A 19,218-nucleotide genomic window follows, 5' to 3' on the forward strand; every position below is an offset into this window, starting at 1 on the left:
GAGTGAAGAATGCTTTGTTGCGAAATTGGAAGCCAATTCTAGATTTAACTTTGGATTGGAGATGTTTGATGTGAGTCTGGAAGGAGAGCTTACAGTCTAACCAGACACCTAGGTATTTGTACTTGTCCACATATTCTAAGTGAGAACCGTCCAGAGTAGTGATGCTGGACAGGCAGGCAGGTGCAGGCAGCGATCGGTTGAAGAGCATGCATTTAGTTTTACTTGCATTTAAGAACAGTTGGAGGCCACAAAAGGAAAGTTGTATGGCATTGAAGCTCGTCTGGAGGGTTGTTAACACAGTGTCCAAAGAAGGGCCAGAGGTATACACAATGGTGTCGTCTGCGTAGAGGTGGATCAGAGACTCACCAGCAGCAAGAGCGACATCATTGATGTATACAGAGAAGAGAGTCGGCCTGAGAATTGAACGCTGTGGCACCCCCATAGAGACTACCAGAGGTCCGGACAACAGGCCCTCTGATTTGACACATTGAACTCTATCAGAGAAGTAGTTGGTGAACCAGGGGAGGCAATCATTTGAGAAACCAAGGCTGTCGAGTCTGCCGATGAGGATGTGGTGACTGACAGAGTCGAAAGCCTTGGCCAGGTCAATGAATATGGCAGCACATTATTGTTTCTTATCGATAGCGGTTACGATATCGTTTAGGACCTTGAGCGTGGCTGAGGTGCACCCATGACCAGCTCTGAAACCAGATTGCATAGCGGAGAAGGTGTGGTGGGATTCGAAATGGTCGGTAATCTGTTTGTTGACTTGGCTTTCGAAGACCTTAGAAAGGCAGGGTAGGATAGATATAGGTCTGTAGCAGTTTGGGTCAAGAGTGTCCCCTCCTTTGAAGAGGGGGATGACAGCAGCTGCTTTCCAATCTTTGGGAATCTCAGACAACACAAAAGAGAGGTTGAACAGGCTAGTAATAGGGGTTGCAACAATTTTGGCAGATAATTTTAGAAAGAAAGGGTCCAGATTGTCTAGCCCGGCTGATTTGTAGGGGTCCAGATTTTGCAGATCTTTCAGAACAACAGCTGACTGGATTTGGGAGAAGGAGAAATGGGGAAGGCTTGGGCGAGTAGCTGTGGTGGGTGCAGTCCTGTTGACCGCGGTAGGGGTAACCAGGTGGAAAGCATGGCCAGCCGTAGAGAAGTGCTTATTGAAATTCTCAATTATAGTGGATTTATCGGAGGTGACAGAGTTTCCTATCCTCAGTGCAGTGGGCAGCTGGGAGGAGGTGTTCTTATTCTCCATGAGTACAGCTGCACTTCAGTTCTTTCATGTTTTAGAGTATTTTTTATTTAAAATCATTATTTACATGTGACCTTGCTTGTTGGCGGGAATAGCCAAGTAGCACATCATTAACATGTTCCACTGTAGAACGAACAAACTCTTCTACAGATCCTGTCCCCAGTTTCATCATCTGTTCTCTTAATCTACCTGGTGGAACATTCACCATGACGATGAAATTATTTTTGAGAGCTCCCATTTGCGTTTTTCCAGGTCTCCACGAAGTCAATGTGATGTTCTAGGGCCTTTTATAGATAAATGTAATAATCTAAGGTATTTAAAAACCATGAAACATTTAAATAAGTCTCATTTCAGTTTCTGAAGGATATAATTGAGATGTTGCCTCTCTCCGTACAGACAGACACGTTAGTAAATAAACATCAGTAGCACTAATCAGTAAAACAGAAATCAGGTTTGACAGCGTGATGTATTTTCCCTTTAGGGGTCATTCAACTCCTCTCCCCTCTCCTCCTTTCTTCTCTCCTCTCCTCTTCTCTCCTCCTCTCCCCTTTCTTCTCTTCTCTACTCTCTCCTCTCCTCCTCTCGTCTCCTTCTCTCCCCTCTCCTCTCGTCTCCTTCTCTCTACTCTCCTCTCGTCTCCTCTCCCCCTCCTCTCATCTCCTCTCTCCTCGTCTCCTCTCCTCTATTATCCTCCTCTACTCTCATCTCCTCTCCCATCTCATCCTCTCCCCTCCTCTGTACTCTCCTCTTGTCTCCTCTCTCTTCTCATCTCCTTTTCCTCCTCTCTACTCTCCTCTTGTCTCCTCTTCCCTCTCCTCCTCTCTCATCTCCTCTCCTCTCTACTCTCCTTTCGTCTCCTCTCCCCTCTCCTCCTCTCTACTCTCGTCTCGTCTCTCCCCTCCTCTCCTCTCTCCTCCTCTCTACTCTCGTCTCGTCTCTCCCCTCCTCTCCCCTCTCCTCCTCTCTACTCTCGTCTCGTCTCTCCCCTCCTCTCCCCTCTCCCCTCCTCTGTACTCTCCTCTTGTCTCCTCTCTCCTCTCGTCTCCTTTTCCTCCTCTTTACTCTCCTCTCCTCCTCTCTACTCTCCCCTCCTCTCCCCTTTCCTCTCCTCTGTACTCTCCTCTCCTCCTCTCTACTCTCCTCTCGTCTCCTCTACCCTCCTCTCTACTCTCCTCTCGTCTCCTCTCTCCTCTCGTCTCCTCTACCCTCCTCTCCTCCCTCCTCTCGTCTCCTCTCCCCTCTCCTCTCTACTCTCCTCTCGTCTCCTTTCCCCTCTCCTCCTCTCTACTCTCGTCTCCTCTCCTCCTCTCTACTCTCCTCTCGTCTCCTCTACCCTCCTCTCCTCTCGTCTCCTCTCCCCTCTCCTCCTCTCTACTCTCGTCTCCTCTCCTCCTCTCTACTCTCCTCTCGTCTCCTCTCCTCCTCTCCTCTCGTCTCCTCTACCCTCCTCTCCTCTCTCCTCTCGTCTCCTCTCCCCTCTCCTCCTCTCTCCTCTCGTCTCCTCTCCACTCCTGTCCCCTCTCGTCTCCTCTCCACTCCTGTCCCCTCTCCTCTCGTCTCCTCTCCACTCCTGTCCCCTCTCCTCTCTCCTCTCGTCTCCTCTCCCCTCTCCTCCTCTTTACTCTCGTCTCCTCTCCTCCTCTCTACTCTCCTCTCGTCTCCTCTACCCACCTCTCCTCTCTCCTCTCGTCTCCTCTCCACTCCTGTCCCCTCTCCTCAGTTTGGAGTTGGGTTAGATTCATTTTCATTGACATGTTAGAAATGTATCTCTGTTATTATGGAGAGTCTACTGTCTGTTATCTGGATGTCCACACAACTGAGGGAAGCATCGGAGTCAACATGGGCCAGCATCCCTGTGGAACGCTTTTGACAGTCCTGACGAATTGAGGCTGTTCTGAGGGCAAAAGAGGGTGAATCTCAATATTAGGAATGTGTTCCTAATGTTTGGTACAATGCTTGTGTTGTCACTCACTTTCATGACCAACATTGTCTGTGGTTTTAATACAGGATGGAACATGTAAAACTGCAGCAACATTGATTCTCTGTTATTCCCACCCTCGAGCACCAACCTAGTACACCATCCAAGGTTAATGACAAAACCATTTTTAGGTTGGCTGACTATCTGACACTGATCATTTCAACACTGGTTGTAGATGACTGTGTGTTAGTTGTGTTTTGAAATTGATATGAAATCGAAAAAGACACTCAATTGACTAAAATGGAAGGCACTGCAGATCACCACACCCATACTTATTACATTGAAGGATATAATACTGTACAGCCTATGTTTAGGCCCTCTCATTGTAGTGTGATACACACAGCCTATGTAACCAAATCAACAGCACTCGGCTTGAAAAAAGGTCATTGAAAAAACATAGAAATTGTTCACTCTTGAGTCTGTCAGTGCTGTTGAGACATGTTCTGCAGCCAATACATATAACCGGTGGTATATCACCTCCTGTGTCGATTCAGAGCCCATTGTGGCCATTTCCCTCCTGCCCAAAGATCACAACAAATTTCTGAGATTTAGCAGGTCTCCTCCCCAGACTGTTAAGGTTAAGAGTCCTGTAGCGTTGCCAATACACCGTCGTGATGTCCTCTCTGCCCAACAATTTATCCCCTCGTTCCTTCCCTGCTACCGTGCTTTATTAACCCTGGTTTATGGATGGAGGGAGGCGACCAGGACAGTATTAACCCTGGTTTATGGATGGAGGGATGGGACCAGGACAGTATTAATCCTGGTTTATGGAGGAAGAGATGGGACCAGGACAGTATTAATCCTGGTTTATGGAGGAAGGGATGGGACCAGGACAGTATTAATCCTGGTTTATTGATGGAGGGATGGGACCAGTACAGTATTAATCCTGGTTTATGGAGGAAGGGATGGGACCAGGACAGTATTAATCCTGGTTTATTGATGGAGGAGGGATGGGACCAGGACAGTATTAATCCTGGTTTATGGAGGAAGAGATGGGACCAGGACAGTATTAATCCTGGTTTATGGAGGGAGGGATGGGACCAGGACAGTAATAACCCTGGTTTATTGATGGAGGGATGGGACCAGGACAGTATTAATCCTGGTTTATGGAGGAAGGGATGGGACCAGGACAGTATTAACCCTGGTTTATGGATGGAGGGATGGGACCAGGACAGTTTTAATCCTGGTTTATGGATGGAGGGATGGGACCAGGACAGTATTAACCCTGGTTTATGGATGGAGGGAGGCGACCAGGACAGTATTAACCCTGGTTTATGGATGGAGGGATGGGACCAGGACAGTATAAACCCTGGTTTATTGATGGAGGGATGGGACCAGGACATTATTAACCCTGGTTTATTGATGGAGGGATGGGACCAGGACAGTATTAACCCTGGTTTATGGATGGAGGGATGGGACCAGGACAGTGTTAACCCTGGTTTATGGATGGAGGGATGGGACCAGGACAGTATTAACCCTGGTTTATGGATGGAGGGATGAGACCAGGACAGTGTTAACCCTGGTTTATGGATGGACGGATGGGACCAGGACAGTATTAACCCTGGTTTATTGATGGAGGGATGGGACCAGGATAGTCATGTTTTAACCCTAGTTTAGGGGTTAAAGTAGTGCACTACCCTATGTTACCTGGTCTAAAGTAGTGCACTACATAAGGAAAAGGGTGCAATTTGAGACGCAGGCCTAGATAACCTGGAGATTCATGTGGAGGAAGCAGGCAGGGTTGTTACTCGACTGAGTCATAGTATCTTTTAGTGCGTCCAGATGATGCTCCGCCCTAGCCTTTTAACAGAGCTTCATCACAGCACTGCTAAGTGACTGAGCTATATGCAGAACACGTCTTCAGGACGTAAAAGCTAAATAATCTGTTCTCTCTGAGTTCTTAAGATCAAAAGATTTGATTAGATAGGGAGAATAACTACATTTTTGTTTTTCCTTTGCAGGAACTTCATTTGTGACTGGAGTGAGACAAGACAGTGATGTTGTAATATTTTACATCTATATTTGATGGTAGATAAACAGAGACTCTTGTGTTCCTGCAGAGGATTCAAAACTCGACTATTATCGTTTTGTTTTACAGAACTCTGAAACTCTTCCATCTGTGACCAGTCCCAATGCACCGGTCACCGGCTACAAGCGTATGGTCATCCCGACTCAGCCTCCTCTGACAGCCACTAAGAAGTCCACTCCCAAGGCCGGGGCCCCAGGTGGAACACTGCCCCGACCCCAGGCGGAGCATTCCTCCTCTGCCTCCCCAGTGGCCAGGCCTCAGTACCATACGCTGCCTCAGCCAGTCCCAGCCAACTACGCCACAGCCTCCACCCCCAGCCAGCCTACCTTCAACGTACAGGTACACAATCCTGATTGGTACTTATACCCTGTTGTTGTGCCCTTGAGCAAGGAACTACACTGAAAGGGATACATCAGGATTTTGCCGATGATGTCCTGTATCTACTTCCCCAAAGTCAGATGAACTTGTGGATACCATTTGTATGTCTCTGTGTCCAGTATGAAGGAAGCTAGAGGTAGTTTCTCGAGCCAATGCTAACTAACGTTAGCGCAATGACTGGAAGTCTATGGGTATCTGCTAAGTAGCGTTAGCGCAATGACTGGAAGTCTATGGGTATCTGCTAACTAGCGTTAGCGCGGTGACTGGAAGTCTATGGGTATCTGCTAACTAGCGTTAGCGCAGTGACTGGAAGTCTATGGGTATCTGCTAACTAGCGTTAGCGCAGTGACTGGAAGTCTATGGGTATCTGCTAACTAGTGTTAGCGCAGTGACTGGAAGTCTATGGGTATCTGCTAACTAGCGTTAGCGCAGTGACTGGAAGTCTATGGGTATCTGCTAACTAGCGTTAGCGCAGTGACTGGAAGTCTATGGGTATCTGCTAACTAGCGTTAGCGCAGTGACTGGAAGTCTATGGGTATCTGCAAACAGGTTAGATAAAGGGCCTCATTGCCAAAATCCCCAAGTATCGCTTTAACCCCTTAAACTGTTCCAAGGGGCGCTGATAATTTCCTTCAACCTGTGTGTGCGTGCGTGCGTGCGTGCGTCTGCCTGTAGGGGTTGGTAAAAAGACACATTCCAAGTGTATCCCAAATGGCACCATGTTCCCTTCATAGTACACTACTATTCACCAGAGCCATATGTGGAATAGGTTGCTATTTGAGACAGAACCAGTGCCTCTGTGACCACTAACAATAAAATCATTATCTTCTTCTCCCCAGGTGAGGTCTGCCCAACCTGGACCCCAGCACCAGTCCCCAGGACCCCCCCTGCAGTTTGCCCAGCAGCCTATCCGGAGCCCGGCCCAGGTCCAGTACATGCCTTCTTTGTGTTCTTCTTCTTTTTACGTTAAAGACAGGGAAATCCCACTCCTTGTTTGTGTTTGTTGATGTTTACGTTAAAGACAGGGAAATCCCACTCCTTGTTCGTGTTTGTTGATGTTTACGTTAAAGACAGGGAAATCCCACTCCTTGTTTGTGTTTGTTGATGTTTACGTTAAAGACAGGGAAATCCCACTCCTTGTTTGTGTTTGTTGATGTTTACGTTAAAGACAGGGAAATCCCACTCCTTGTTTGTGTTTGTTGATGTTTACGTTAAAGACAGGGAAATCCCACTCCTTGTTCGTGTTTGTTGATGTTTACGTTAAAGACAGGGAAATCCCACTCCTTGTTTGTGTTTGTTGATGTTTACGTTAAAGACAGGGAAATCCCACTCCTTGTTTGTGTTTGTTGATGTTTACGTTAAAGACAGGGAAATCCCACTCCTTGTTTGTGTTTGTTGATGTTTACGTTAAAGACAGGGAAATCCCACTCCTTGTTTGTTGATGTTTACGTTAAAGACAGGGAAATCCCACTCCTTGTTTGTTGATGTTTACGTTAAAGACAGGGAAATCCCACTCCTTGTTCGTGTTTGTTGATGTTTACGTTAAAGACAGGGAAATCCCACTCCTTGTTTGTTGATGTTTACGTTAAAGACAGGGAAATCCCACTCCTTGTTTGTGTTTGTTGATGTTTACGTTAAAGACAGGGAAATCCCACTCCTTGTTTGTGTTTGTTGATGTTTACGTTAAAGACAGGGAAATCCCACTCCTTGTTCGTGTTTGTTGATGTTTACGTTAAAGACAGGGAAATCCCACTCCTTGTTTGTGTTTGTTGATGTTTACGTTAAAGACAGGGAAATCCCACTCCTTGTTTGTGTTTGTTGATGTTTACGTTAAAGACAGGGAAATCCCACTCCTTGTTTGTGTTTGTTGATGTTTATGCTTTATTATTGACAGCTAGGAAACGGGAATGGGTAGAGAGGAAGCGATTGAACCTTGATCTTCGATGGGGAAGGAGATGTACTAGAGCTGGGAGTGTTAACCATTTGAGCACATCTCTTCACAGGTCCAGTACATGTCTGCTCAGCCACGAGGCCCTGACTTGGCCTACGGGCCTCCTCAGCCAGGCTTCGCCCATCAGCCAGGCTCTGCACCACAAGGTGTCTTATTCTACCTGACTTTTCACTCAACATTAACACACACAGTCCATTTGCACTTCTACCATGTTCCATTTCATGACATGTTATCTAAAATGACTTGACAACCTGTTTCCAATACATTTTAAATGTATTTAGAAACTAGTAAAATGCACCAAACAAGTTTTTCTGGTGTTTGTGAAAAACGAAGACAAGTAGAATCCATTTTTATTGTTACAATTAAGTTTTTGCTAAAAATGTCATGTGTTATTGGTGTAATTACTGTGTTTGTCAACACATTTTGAACATGTACATCACGTTTTGTGGTAGGGTACCCAGAGCAGGCCTACCCTGGACCAGGAGGGTACGGAGGAGGACCAGGAAACACCTGGAAACCCCAGCCTAGCTATACTGCTGCTCCTACCCAGCAGGGCTACCCACAACCTGTCCCTAAGAAGACCTACATCACAGACCCTCCTGCCAGCCTGGGTCCTCCTGCACACCTCGCCCCGCAGAAGGTAAGAACTGAGCCCTGTGGCTTTATACCCTGGGATGGACATGCAGGATATTGGGTACTGGCCAGTGGAGCTGGTAGACACTGATTTCTGCTGGTTAAATGTAAAATTCGGGTCGAAAATCTGTGCCTATCGCAGGGCCGTGTCTGAGGCCAAATTTGAGTGATATTTACTACAGATACATGTCCCTCGGGTTGAGAATAACTCATACGTGTTACTCATACGTAAGACCTCACAGAGACACCTTCACACATGTTACAGTAGTAAGACCTCACAGAGACACTGTAATACATGGTAAGACCTCCTCGCGGCATTGAAGCCGTATGAAACAAATGCAACAAAATAAAACAAGTTGTGAGATATGTAAAATCATCTTTAATATTCATCCATCCACATTAGTAACACTATAGGTTTACAGCAGCTGGAGTGATGTGGTCCAGATTAGTAACCTTTACAGCAGCTGGAGAGATGTGGTCCAGATTAGTAACACTATAGGTTTACAGCAGCTGGAGTGATGTGGTCCAGATTAGTAACCTTTACAGCAGCTGGAGAGATGTGGTCCAGATTAGTAACACTATAGGTTTACAGCAGCTGGAGTGATGTGGTCCAGATTAGTAACACTATAGGTTTACAGCAGCTGGAGAGATGTGGTCCAGATTAGTAACACTATAGGTTTACAGCAGCTGGAGAGATGTGGTCCAAATTAATAACACTATAGGTTTACAGCAGCTGGAGAGATGTGGTCCAGATTAGTAACCTTTACAGCAGCTGGAGTGATGTGGTCCAGATTAGTAACCTTTACAGCAGCTGGAGAAATGTGGTCCAGATTAGTAACCTTTACAGCAGCTGGAGAGATGTGGTCCAGATTAGTAACCTTTACAGCAGCTGGAGAGATGTGGTCCAGATTAGTAACCTTTACAGCAGCTGGAGTGATGTGGTCCAGATTAGTAACCTTTACAGCAGCTGGAGTGATGTGGTCCAGATTAGTAACCTTTACAGCAGCTGGACTGATGTGGTCCAGATTAGTAACCTTTACAGCAGCTGGAGTGATGTGGTCCAGATTAGTAACCTTTACAGCAGCTGGACTGATGTGGTCCAGATTAGTAACCTTTACAGCAGCTGGAGAGATGTGGTCCAGATTAGTAACCTTTACAGCAGCTGGAGAGATGTGGTCCAGATTAGTAACCTTTACAGCAGCTGGAGAGATGTGGTCTAGATTAGTAACCTTTACAGCAGCTGGAGAGATGTGGTCCAGATTAGTAACCTTTACAGCAGCTGGAGTGATGTGGTCCAGATTAGTAACCTTTACAGCAGCTGGAGAGATGTGGTCCAGATTAGTAACCTTTACAGCAGCTGGAGAGATGTGGTCCAGATTAGTAACCTTTACAGCAGCTGGAGAGATGTGGTCCAGATTATTCCAGTGTTACTATACCACAGCTGTAAGGATCAGTCAGGGTTAGGCTGCATATCAAATAGCACCCTGTTTCCTAAAGCATGTTCCATAGGGCTCTGGTCATGTACATGTAGGGAATAGAGTGCCATTTGAGATTTAACCTTATCCTCACTCAGAATAGTTCTACCTCAGAAACAGCTATTGTAGTCTCAAGACACACACACACACACACACCTCACGCACACACACACACATGCGCACACACACTCACTCACACACACTCACACACACACACACCTCTCTCACACACACACACACACTCACACACACACACACACACACACAGCTGTCGACAGTCTCTGGAAAGTACTAGGCCCCCTTGAGTTTCCATTAATTCAAGGATTTTATGCTTCTTCCACAAATACAAACAGCTCCACCAAAACAGTCAGGTCTAGCCTTTGGGCATTACTCATCAAGGACTGTATTTTACTAAATACAAATTAGATACCACATTCATTGCAGCAAGCATCTTTATGTATAATTTTTTTTTAATTATGTTCAAAACAAGCATCTTTATGTATTCATTTAAAAAAAACAAAAAAACATTTTGATTCAAAACAAAAGTCTACATATTGCTTTAGAGGGCTGCTCAGTTCTCCCAGTGTGGTGCATCATGAATACAAAAGGTTCAGTTTGCTAGATTTATATAAAAGAAAATATCTACTATATTGTCCCTCTTGATAATCATTATTCACTGTAGCAAAAACAGCAAGAATAGAAATTCAACATCTAAAAAAAATATATAGTTTGGGGTCACTTAGAAATGTCCTTGTTTTTTAAAGGAAAAACACATTTTTCGTCCATTAAAATAATACAGTGTAGACATGGTTAATGTTGTAAATGACTACTGTAGCCGCAAACGGACGTTTTATTTTAATTTGTATTTGTTTATGTAATATCTACATAGGTGCAGAGGCCCATTATCAGCAACCATCACTCCTGTGTTCCAATGGCACATTGTGTTAGCTAATCCAAGTTTATCATTTTAAAAAGGCTAATTGATCATTAGAAAACCCTTTTGCAATTATGTTAGCGCAGCTGAAAACTGTTGTCCTGATTAAAGAAGCAATAAAACTGGCCTTCTTTAGACTAGTTGAGTATCTGGAACATCAACATTTGAAACTGAAGATCTCGTACAACGCTGTGTACTACTCTCTTCACAGAAAAGCGCAAACTGGCCCTAACCAGAATAGAAAGAGGAGTGGGAGGCCCCGGTGCACAACTGAGCAAGAGGACAAGTACAATAGAGTGTTTAGTTTGAGAAACAGAGTCCTCAACTGGCAGCTTCATTAAATAGTACCCGCAAAACACAAGTCTCAACGTCTAGGCAGCATCCAAACTTTTGAACTTAAAGAACAATAAAGCCTGGAATCAAACTCTGAGAGCCTCATATATTCCTATATGTTAATACTAGATCTCATGTAAAATCTTAGGAAAGACAAATGTACAGTTGAAGTCGGAAGTTTACATACTCTTAGGTTGGAGTAATTAAAACTAGTTTTTCAACCACTCCACAAATTTCTTGTAAACAAACTATAGTTTTGGCAAGTCGGTTAGGACATCTACTTTGTGCATGAAACAAGTAACTTTTCCAACAATTGTTTACATACAGATTATTTCACTTATAATTCACTGTATCGCATTTGCAGTGGGTCAGAAGTTTACATACACTAAGTTGACTGTGCCTTTAAACAGCTTGGAAAATTACAGAAAATGCTGTCATGGTTTTAGAAGCTTCTGATAGGCTAATTGACATTATTTGAGTTAGTTGGAGGTGTACCTGTCTATGTATTTCAAGGCCTACCTTCAAACTCAGTGCCTCTTTGCTTGACATTATGGGAAAATCAACAGAAATCAGCCAATACCCCAGAAAAAAAATGGTGGACCAACACAAGTCTGGTTCATCCTTGGGAGCAATTTCCAAATGCCTGAAGGTACCACATTCATCTGTACAAACAATAGTACGCAAGTATAAACACCATGGGACCACGCAGCCGTCATACCGCTCAGGAAGGAGACGCGTTCTGTCTCCTAGAGATGGACGTACTTTGGTGCGAAAAGTGCCAATCAATCCCAGAACAACAGCAAAGGACCTTGTGAAGATGCTGGAGGAAACAGGTACAAAAGTATCTATATTCACAGTAAAACGAGTCCTATATTGGAATAACCTGAAAGGCCACTCGGCAATGAAGAAGTCACTGCTCCAAAACCGCCATAAAAAAGCCTGACTATGGTTTGCAACTGCACATGGGGACAAAGATCGTACTTTTTGGAGAAATGTTCTCTGGTCTGATGAAACAAAAATAGAACTGTTTGGCCATAATGACCATCGTTATGTTTGGAGGAAAAGGGGGGAGGCTTGCAAGCCAGAGAACACCATCCCAACCGTGAAGCATGGGGGTGGCAGCATCATGTTGTGGGGGTACTTTGCTGCAGGAGGGACTGGTGCACTTCACAAAATAGATGGCATCATGACGAAGGAAAAATATGTGGATGTATTGAAGCGACATCTCAAGACAGAAAGTTAAAGCTTGGTCGCAAATGGGTCTTCCAAATGGACAATGACCCCAAGCACACTTCCAAAGTTGTGACAAAATGGCTGAAGGACAACAAAGTCAAGGTATTGGAGTGGCCATCACAAAGCCCTGACCTCAATCCTATAGAAAATGTGGTTACTCCCTGTTTTACATTATTTTATTATATCTCCACAAACCGTTATATCGGTTGACTTAAGGGACAGATACAATACGATATACAATATATCGATTCTGCTGGGGAACATTTTCATAAAAATAAATGTTAGTATTAGATTATTTCAAAAATAACTGTCAAATACTATTATACACTAGAAGGATTGACTGCAAAAGAAAGTGTGAGTTGTCAAGATATTACCGGTAAGTGGAACCAAATAACACGCGGAGAATGATGGTTTCCTAGATGAAGGAAAGGTTGACAGAATGGTTGGTTCTTTAGTTGTGTTTGTTTCAGTTGTTTTGGGGGTGAGGGGGGGGGGTTGTATGTATTTCCTGTTTGCTTGGGCTGAAGAGGGTGTTCTGGAGGACCATGAAACCTTTAGCTCCCACTTCCCTATTGCGGGATGGTTATTTGTAACGGCTGTCGATGGTATTACACGATTAAAGAAAAAGAAAAAGAAAAAAGAGAAGGGAATAAATACTAAAAAATATAAAAGACAAAAAAATATTAATAAACATTTTAATTATATAAATAGTTTAGTCCCCCAAATGTTGTGGTGGGTTTAAATTAAGTAAATAGAAATAAGTTACTGGACTGATACAGTATAGCTACATGACACACACACACACACACACACACACACACACACACAGCTCCAACTAGGACGTAAAACCAAAAAGACAGCGGTGACCCATCTTCAGTTTCTGATCTTCCCTGCTCTCGTCCCTCGCCCCAACCCATCGTTATTAAACAGTTTCTGATCTTCCCTGCTCTCGTCCCTCGCCCCAACCCAGCGTTATTAAACAGTTTCTGATCTTCCCTGCTCTCGTCCCTCTCCCCAACCCAGCGTTATTAAACAGTTTCTGATCTTCCCTGCTCTCGTCCCTCGCCCCAACCCAGCGTTATTAAACAGTTTCTGATCTTCCCTGCTCTCGTCCCTCGCCCCAACCCAGCGCTATTAAACAGTTTCTGATCTTCCCTGCTCTCGTCCCTCGCCCCAACCCAGCGTTATTAAACAGTTTCTGATCTTCCCTGCTCTCGTCCCTCGCCCCAACCCAGCGTTATTAAACAGTTTCTGATCTTCCCTGCTCTCGCCCCAACCCAGCGTTATTAAACAGTTTCTGATCTTCCCTGCTCTCGTCCCTCGCCCCAACCCAGCGTTATTAAACAGTTTCTGATCTTCCCTGCTCTCGTCCCTCGCCCCAACCCAGCGTTATTAAACAGTTTCTGATCTTCCCTGCTCTCGTCCCTCGCCCCAACCCAGCGTTATTAAACAGTTTCTGATCTTCCCTGCTCTCGCCCCAACCCAGCGTTATTAAACAGTTTCTGATCTTCCCTGCTCTCGCCCCAACCCAGCGTTATTAAACAGTTTCTGATCTTCCCTGCTCTCGTCCCTCGCCCCAACCCAGCGTTATTAAACAGTTTCTGATCTTCCCTGCTCTCGTCCCTCGCCCCAACCCAGCGTTATTAAACAGTTTCTGATCTTCCCTGCTCTCGTCCCTCGTCCCTCGCCCCAACCCAGCGTTATTAAACAGTTTCTGATCTTCCCTGCTCTCGCCCCAACCCAGCGTTATTAAACAGTTTCTGATCTTCCCTGCTCTCGTCCCTCGCCCCAACCCAGCGTTATTAAACAGTTTCTGATCTTCCCTGCTCTCGTCCCTCGCCCCAACCCATCGTTATTAAACAGTTTCCACCCTTTTAGCTTAGTCTAATCTGTTTTTCTGTTTATTTTCCGCTGCAACAGCTACCAATGCTTTCACGCCCTAATGACGTCAAAATAAAACAGAAATATGATATAAAAGCCAGATTAGTGGGAAAGCTAAATCTGTCAACTTCGTCTTTTATCATGGCCCAATCTGGTTGACCCCATGCCATGACATTTCCATAACCTTCCCCATAACCATACAGTGCTGCTAAATCTACTTATCAGAGACTTAATTAATGTTCATCTGTCGGTGTAAATAAAATCCACATTTCAGACCATCAAAAAATATGATTTATTATAATTGTAAAACATTTATATTATGACATCGCTCACCAGTTAATCATCATTTTTATTTATGTTACAGAGATCCAGTGTTTCCTCAACAAACCAAAAATATATAATAATAATGTTTATGTCGTAGCTCGATTCTGGTATCTTTTTAAAAGAACATTCTACTGCAAAATAAAATGATGCTGACTCCATCTAAAATATCATTTCCAACTGCAGAAACGTTCACCTCTTGACAAGAGCCCAATAACATATTGGTAAATGATTAGCGAAAAGCATTAATGGGGCGGCAGGGTAGCCTAGTGGTTAGAGCGTTGGACTAGTAACCGAAAGGTTGCAAGTTCAAATCCCTGAGCTGACAAGGTTCTGCGCCCTGAACAAGGCAAGTTAACCGTCATTGAAAATAAGAATTTGTTCATAAACTGACTTGCCTAGTTACATAAATATCACCTGCAGCCAAACTGATACAGCATAGTGGATATAATTAAATGAAGCATGGGGGTTGTCTATCTGCATTTACACTATTGGGCTAATCGTTAGCTAGATCCCAAATGTGCTATTTTCTAACTAGCTGTGGCTAGCTATTGATACATGTTGTGCATAAACACACTAAATATAATGTAGGCCTTCATGTTAGGGTAACTTGGGGTAAACCACCACACCCGGGGTAAAACGCCCCCTGCCTGTACATCTCAACAATATCCCTAGTTGCCACTACTCTCGCTCAACTAAAAAAATGTAATCTGTCTCATCACATTTAGCTTCAGTCTCCCCCTATGCCCTGGCACAGCGCCACAGTTGAATTACCACAGCGGAAACACTGAAGACATCACCATGTAGTTTGGGCGTATTCATGGAAAACTCAGCGTCATTAGAATAACTCTGATTGGCTGGACTGTCCCGTTTCTCCCTCTCCATTGGTGGGAATGACCCGTTATGCTCTTTCCGTTGGCTGGTTGGTGCGATGTGAAGGTGTGTGTGTGTGTGTGTGTGTGTGTGTGTGTGTGTGTGTGTGTGTGTGTGTGTGTGTGTGTGTGTGTGTGTGTGTGTGTGTGTGTGTGTGTGTGTGTGTGTGTGTGTGAGAGAGTGAGAGAGATGGAGGCTTTTCACGTCACCAGGGCTTAAGGACATATAATTACTCTGATCCTCCCAGTCTGACTTTGATCTCTATTGTAGAAGAAACATTCAGAGATTTCATGGCTGCTGGTTAATATCTACTCTGTCTTTTCTCCGTCTTTCCCTTAAATTGGACTGAGGCTAAGCTGAAGGATGGCTTGTGTTAGCGCTGAGCTAGAGTGACATTTGACAGTGAAGGGAGAGATTATGTTGAACTGTTCAACCCCTAGCCACTAACCCCAGGTCCATCTGGAGGAGACTATAGACCCCTAGCTACTAACCCCAGTTCTTCCAGCTGGAGGAGACTATAGACCCCTAGATACTAACCCCAGTTCCATCTGGAGGAGACTATAGACCCCTAGCTACTAACCCCAGGTCCATCTGGAGGAGACTATAGACCCCTAGCTACTAACCCCAGATCCATCTGGAGGAGACTATAGACCCCTAGCTACTAACCCCAGGTCCATCTGGAGGAGACTATAGACCCCTAGCTACTAACCCCAGGTCCATCTGGAGGAGACTATAGACCCCTAGCTACTAACCCCAGGTCCATCTGGAGGAGACTATAGACCCCTAGCTACTAAGCCCATTTCCATCTGGAGGAGACTATAGACCCCTAGCTACTAACCCCAGGTCCATCTGGAGGAGACTATAGACCCCTAGCTACTAACCCCAGGTCCATCTGGAGGAGACTATAGACCCCTAGCTACTAACCCCAGGTCCATCTGGAGGAGACTATAGACCCCTAGGTACTAACCCCAGGTCCATCTGGAGGAGACTATAGACCCCTAGCTACTAACCCCAGGTCCATCTGGAGGAGACTATAGACCCCTAGCTACTAACCCCATTTCCATCTGGAGGAGACTATAGACCCCTAGGTACTAACCCCAGGTCCATCTGGAGGAGACTATAGACCCCTAGAAGGTCAACTATGGTTCCAGCTGTCAAACACTCCAACGTTCACATCTGTCTGACGTCTCTCTCGCTCTCTCTCCCTCTGTCTCTGTCTCTGTTTCTCTCTTTCTCTCCCTCTGTCACTGTCTCTCACTCACTCACTCACTCACTCACTCACTCACTCACTCACTCACTCACTCACTCACTCACTCTCTCTGTTTCTCTCTTTTTCTTTCTCTCCCTCTGTCTCTCTCTCTTTCTCTCCCTCTGTCTCTCTCTCTTTCTCCAACCATCCCCCATCCCTCCCTCTATCTCTCTCACTCTCATCTATCTCTCACACTCTCCTCAGGAGGAGGCATGGGGGAGGAGGCATGGGGGAGAGGAGGAGGAGGCATGGGGGAGAGGAGGAGGAGGCATGGGGGAGAGGAGGAGGAGGCATGGGGGGAGAGGAGGAGGATGCATGGGGGAGAGGAGGAGGACGTGGCATGGGGAGAGAGAGAGGAGGAGGCATGGGGGAGAGGAGGAGGAAGTGGCATGGGGAGAGGGAGAGGAGGAGGCATGGGGGAGAGGAGGAGGAAGTGGCATGGGGAGAGGGAGAGGAGGAGGCATGGGGGAGAGGAGGAGGAGGAGGAGGAGGAGGCATGGGGTAGAGGAGGAGGAGGAGGAGGCATGGGGGAGAGGAGGAGGAGGAGGAGGAGGCATGGGGTAGAGGAGGAGGAGGAGGAGGCATGGGGGAGAGGAGGAGGAGGCATTTTGGGAATGCATTTTAATGTTGACACAAGCAGAGATTCAGAGACATGCTGTGTAGAGAGAGAGCTCTGCCTTAGTGTCCCATGCCAATCTCCACCCCACCCCAGTCTCTGTATCAGTATCACTGTGTATTCTGAGTAGTGCACTACATAGGGAATATGGGCCCTGTTCCAAAGTAGTGCACTATATGTGGAATCAGTCCCTGGCCACAAGGAGAGATATAGTCTCCTCAGACTGAATGTAACTCTAATCTCACAATGACAGCTGAATAATCTGTCTTGTCTTGACGTATTCAGGGTCTGAGGATCAGGTGGGTCTAACCAGGGTCTGAGGATCAGGTGGGTCTAACCAGGGTCTGAGGATCAGGTGGGTCTAACCATGGTCTGAGGATCAGGTGGGTCTAACCATGGTCTGAGGATCAGGTGGGTCTAACCAGGGTCTGAGGATCAGGTGGGTCTAATCAGGGTCTATTTGCAGACTTCTGCTTGGCGGATAATTCACGCCTCATTACCACAGAGCGGATAATTCACACCTCGTTACCACCGAGCGGCGCCGGCATTCTGATCTTCTGTGATACTGATATCAGCAGAACTTCTGACACCACTACACTCACGTCTCACGCCTTGTGACAGCCATCAGTTACATTTGTTGGCATGGCATAGCTGCAATCTATAATTTGGACCATTTTGTTGGCAGGAGGTGGTATGGTGTGGTCTCTGGCTGCTGGCTGTCTGAGAGAGTACAGTTCAGGGTGTCAATTTGCCAATTCACTACGCAGGCTGCAGGGGGAAAAGGCTGGAGGGAGGAGAGGAGGGAGGAAATGAGAGAGGACAGGAAGTAGGGTGGGAGGAGAGGAGAGAGGACAGGAGGTAGGAGAGCGGGATGAGGGAGAACAGGAGGGAGGAGAGGAGAGAGGACAGGAGGTAGGAGAGCGGGATGAGGGAGAACAGGAGGGAGGAGAGTGGGATGAGGGAGAACAGGAGGGAGGAGAGGAGAGAGGACAGGTGGTAGGAGAGGGAGGAGGGAGGACAGGAGGGAGAAGAAGAGGCAGGAGAAGAGGAGGGATGATAAGAGGGAGGAGAGGAGAAAGAAGAGGGGAGGAGGGAGGAGAGGAGAGAGGGAGGATGGATGGAGAAGAAGAGGAGGGAGAAGGAGAGAAAGAAGAAGGGAGGAGAGAGAAGGGGAGAGAGGGAGGAGGGAGGAGAGGAGGGAGAAGGGGAGGGATGATAGGAGGGAGGAGGGAGAAGAGGAGGGAGGAGGAGAGGAGGGATGACATGAGGGAGCAGAAGAGGAGGGAGAAGGGGGGGATGATAGGAGGGGGAGGATGAAGAAGAGGAGGGAGGGGAGGAGAGGTTGGAGAAACACAAGGAGGAGATCCCCCCCCCCCCCCTTCTTTGTTTCTTACATCACACTAATCAGTAAGATACATTCTCCAATTATCACACATCAGATCCACTGCAGGGCTCAGAGAACACAGTGACCTATGATACATGTTCCTATCACACAGACTGCAGGGCACAGTGAACACATTGACCCCTGGTTCAAACTGCTGACAGGCCCTCTCTAACATTCCCACATTCCTGTTCATATGTCTTCCATAAGCCCCTGTAGATCAGAGATGTTTGTCAGAGTACCTCACATAGATAATAAGGTCCCCCCCCTTCTTCCTCCTCCTCCTCCTCCTCCTGCCTGTTCTTTACAAGTCTGCATGGTCAGTAAATACCAGGCTGGATCCATTCCTGCCACCACAGCTCAATAAACTCCAGCCATCTGAAATGCCTGAACAGTTGGTCTGTTTGCTGCCCGGTAGCGCTTCTTCAGCCTCTCTGACACATGATGATGCCACATGAAGCACAGAGAGAAGAGCCTAAGAGCATGCTGAGGTAGTCGTTTCGTACTGACATTTTCTGAGATGGAGATCAACTATGTACCTTAGCTGGTTTTTTGGGGGGGGGGGGGGGCTATTTGGGATATCATACATTAAGCTAACCTCTGACCTGTGAGGTGTAGGAGTGAGAGTTGTCCCCATCCCTGTTTTCAGCAGCATCAGCATCTTTCTGGTAGTGTACTGTAGTGGGTACTGGACTGTT

At 46.2% G+C, this 19,218-nt stretch overlaps 1 protein-coding gene across 5 annotated transcripts in view; it reads left to right on the forward strand.

Annotated features, from left to right (window-relative positions):
• LOC115158899 (lipoma-preferred partner homolog) overlaps positions 1–19,218 on the forward strand; it is a 357,166-nt gene that overhangs the window by 193,056 nt on the left and 144,892 nt on the right. For all 5 annotated transcript variants that reach the window (XM_029708324.1, XM_029708325.1, XM_029708322.1 and 2 more), the window contains 4 exons: positions 5,332–5,601; positions 6,480–6,566; positions 7,644–7,737; positions 8,044–8,231. In XM_029708324.1, coding sequence (XP_029564184.1) covers positions 5,332–5,601; positions 6,480–6,566; positions 7,644–7,737; positions 8,044–8,231 — 639 coding nt within the window. The remainder of the gene's footprint in view (positions 1–5,331; positions 5,602–6,479; positions 6,567–7,643; positions 7,738–8,043; positions 8,232–19,218) is intronic.

Source organism: Salmo trutta, chromosome 22 (genome assembly GCF_901001165.1).
Source record: "Salmo trutta chromosome 22, fSalTru1.1, whole genome shotgun sequence".
NCBI classification, from domain to species: Eukaryota; Metazoa; Chordata; class Actinopteri; order Salmoniformes; family Salmonidae; genus Salmo; species Salmo trutta.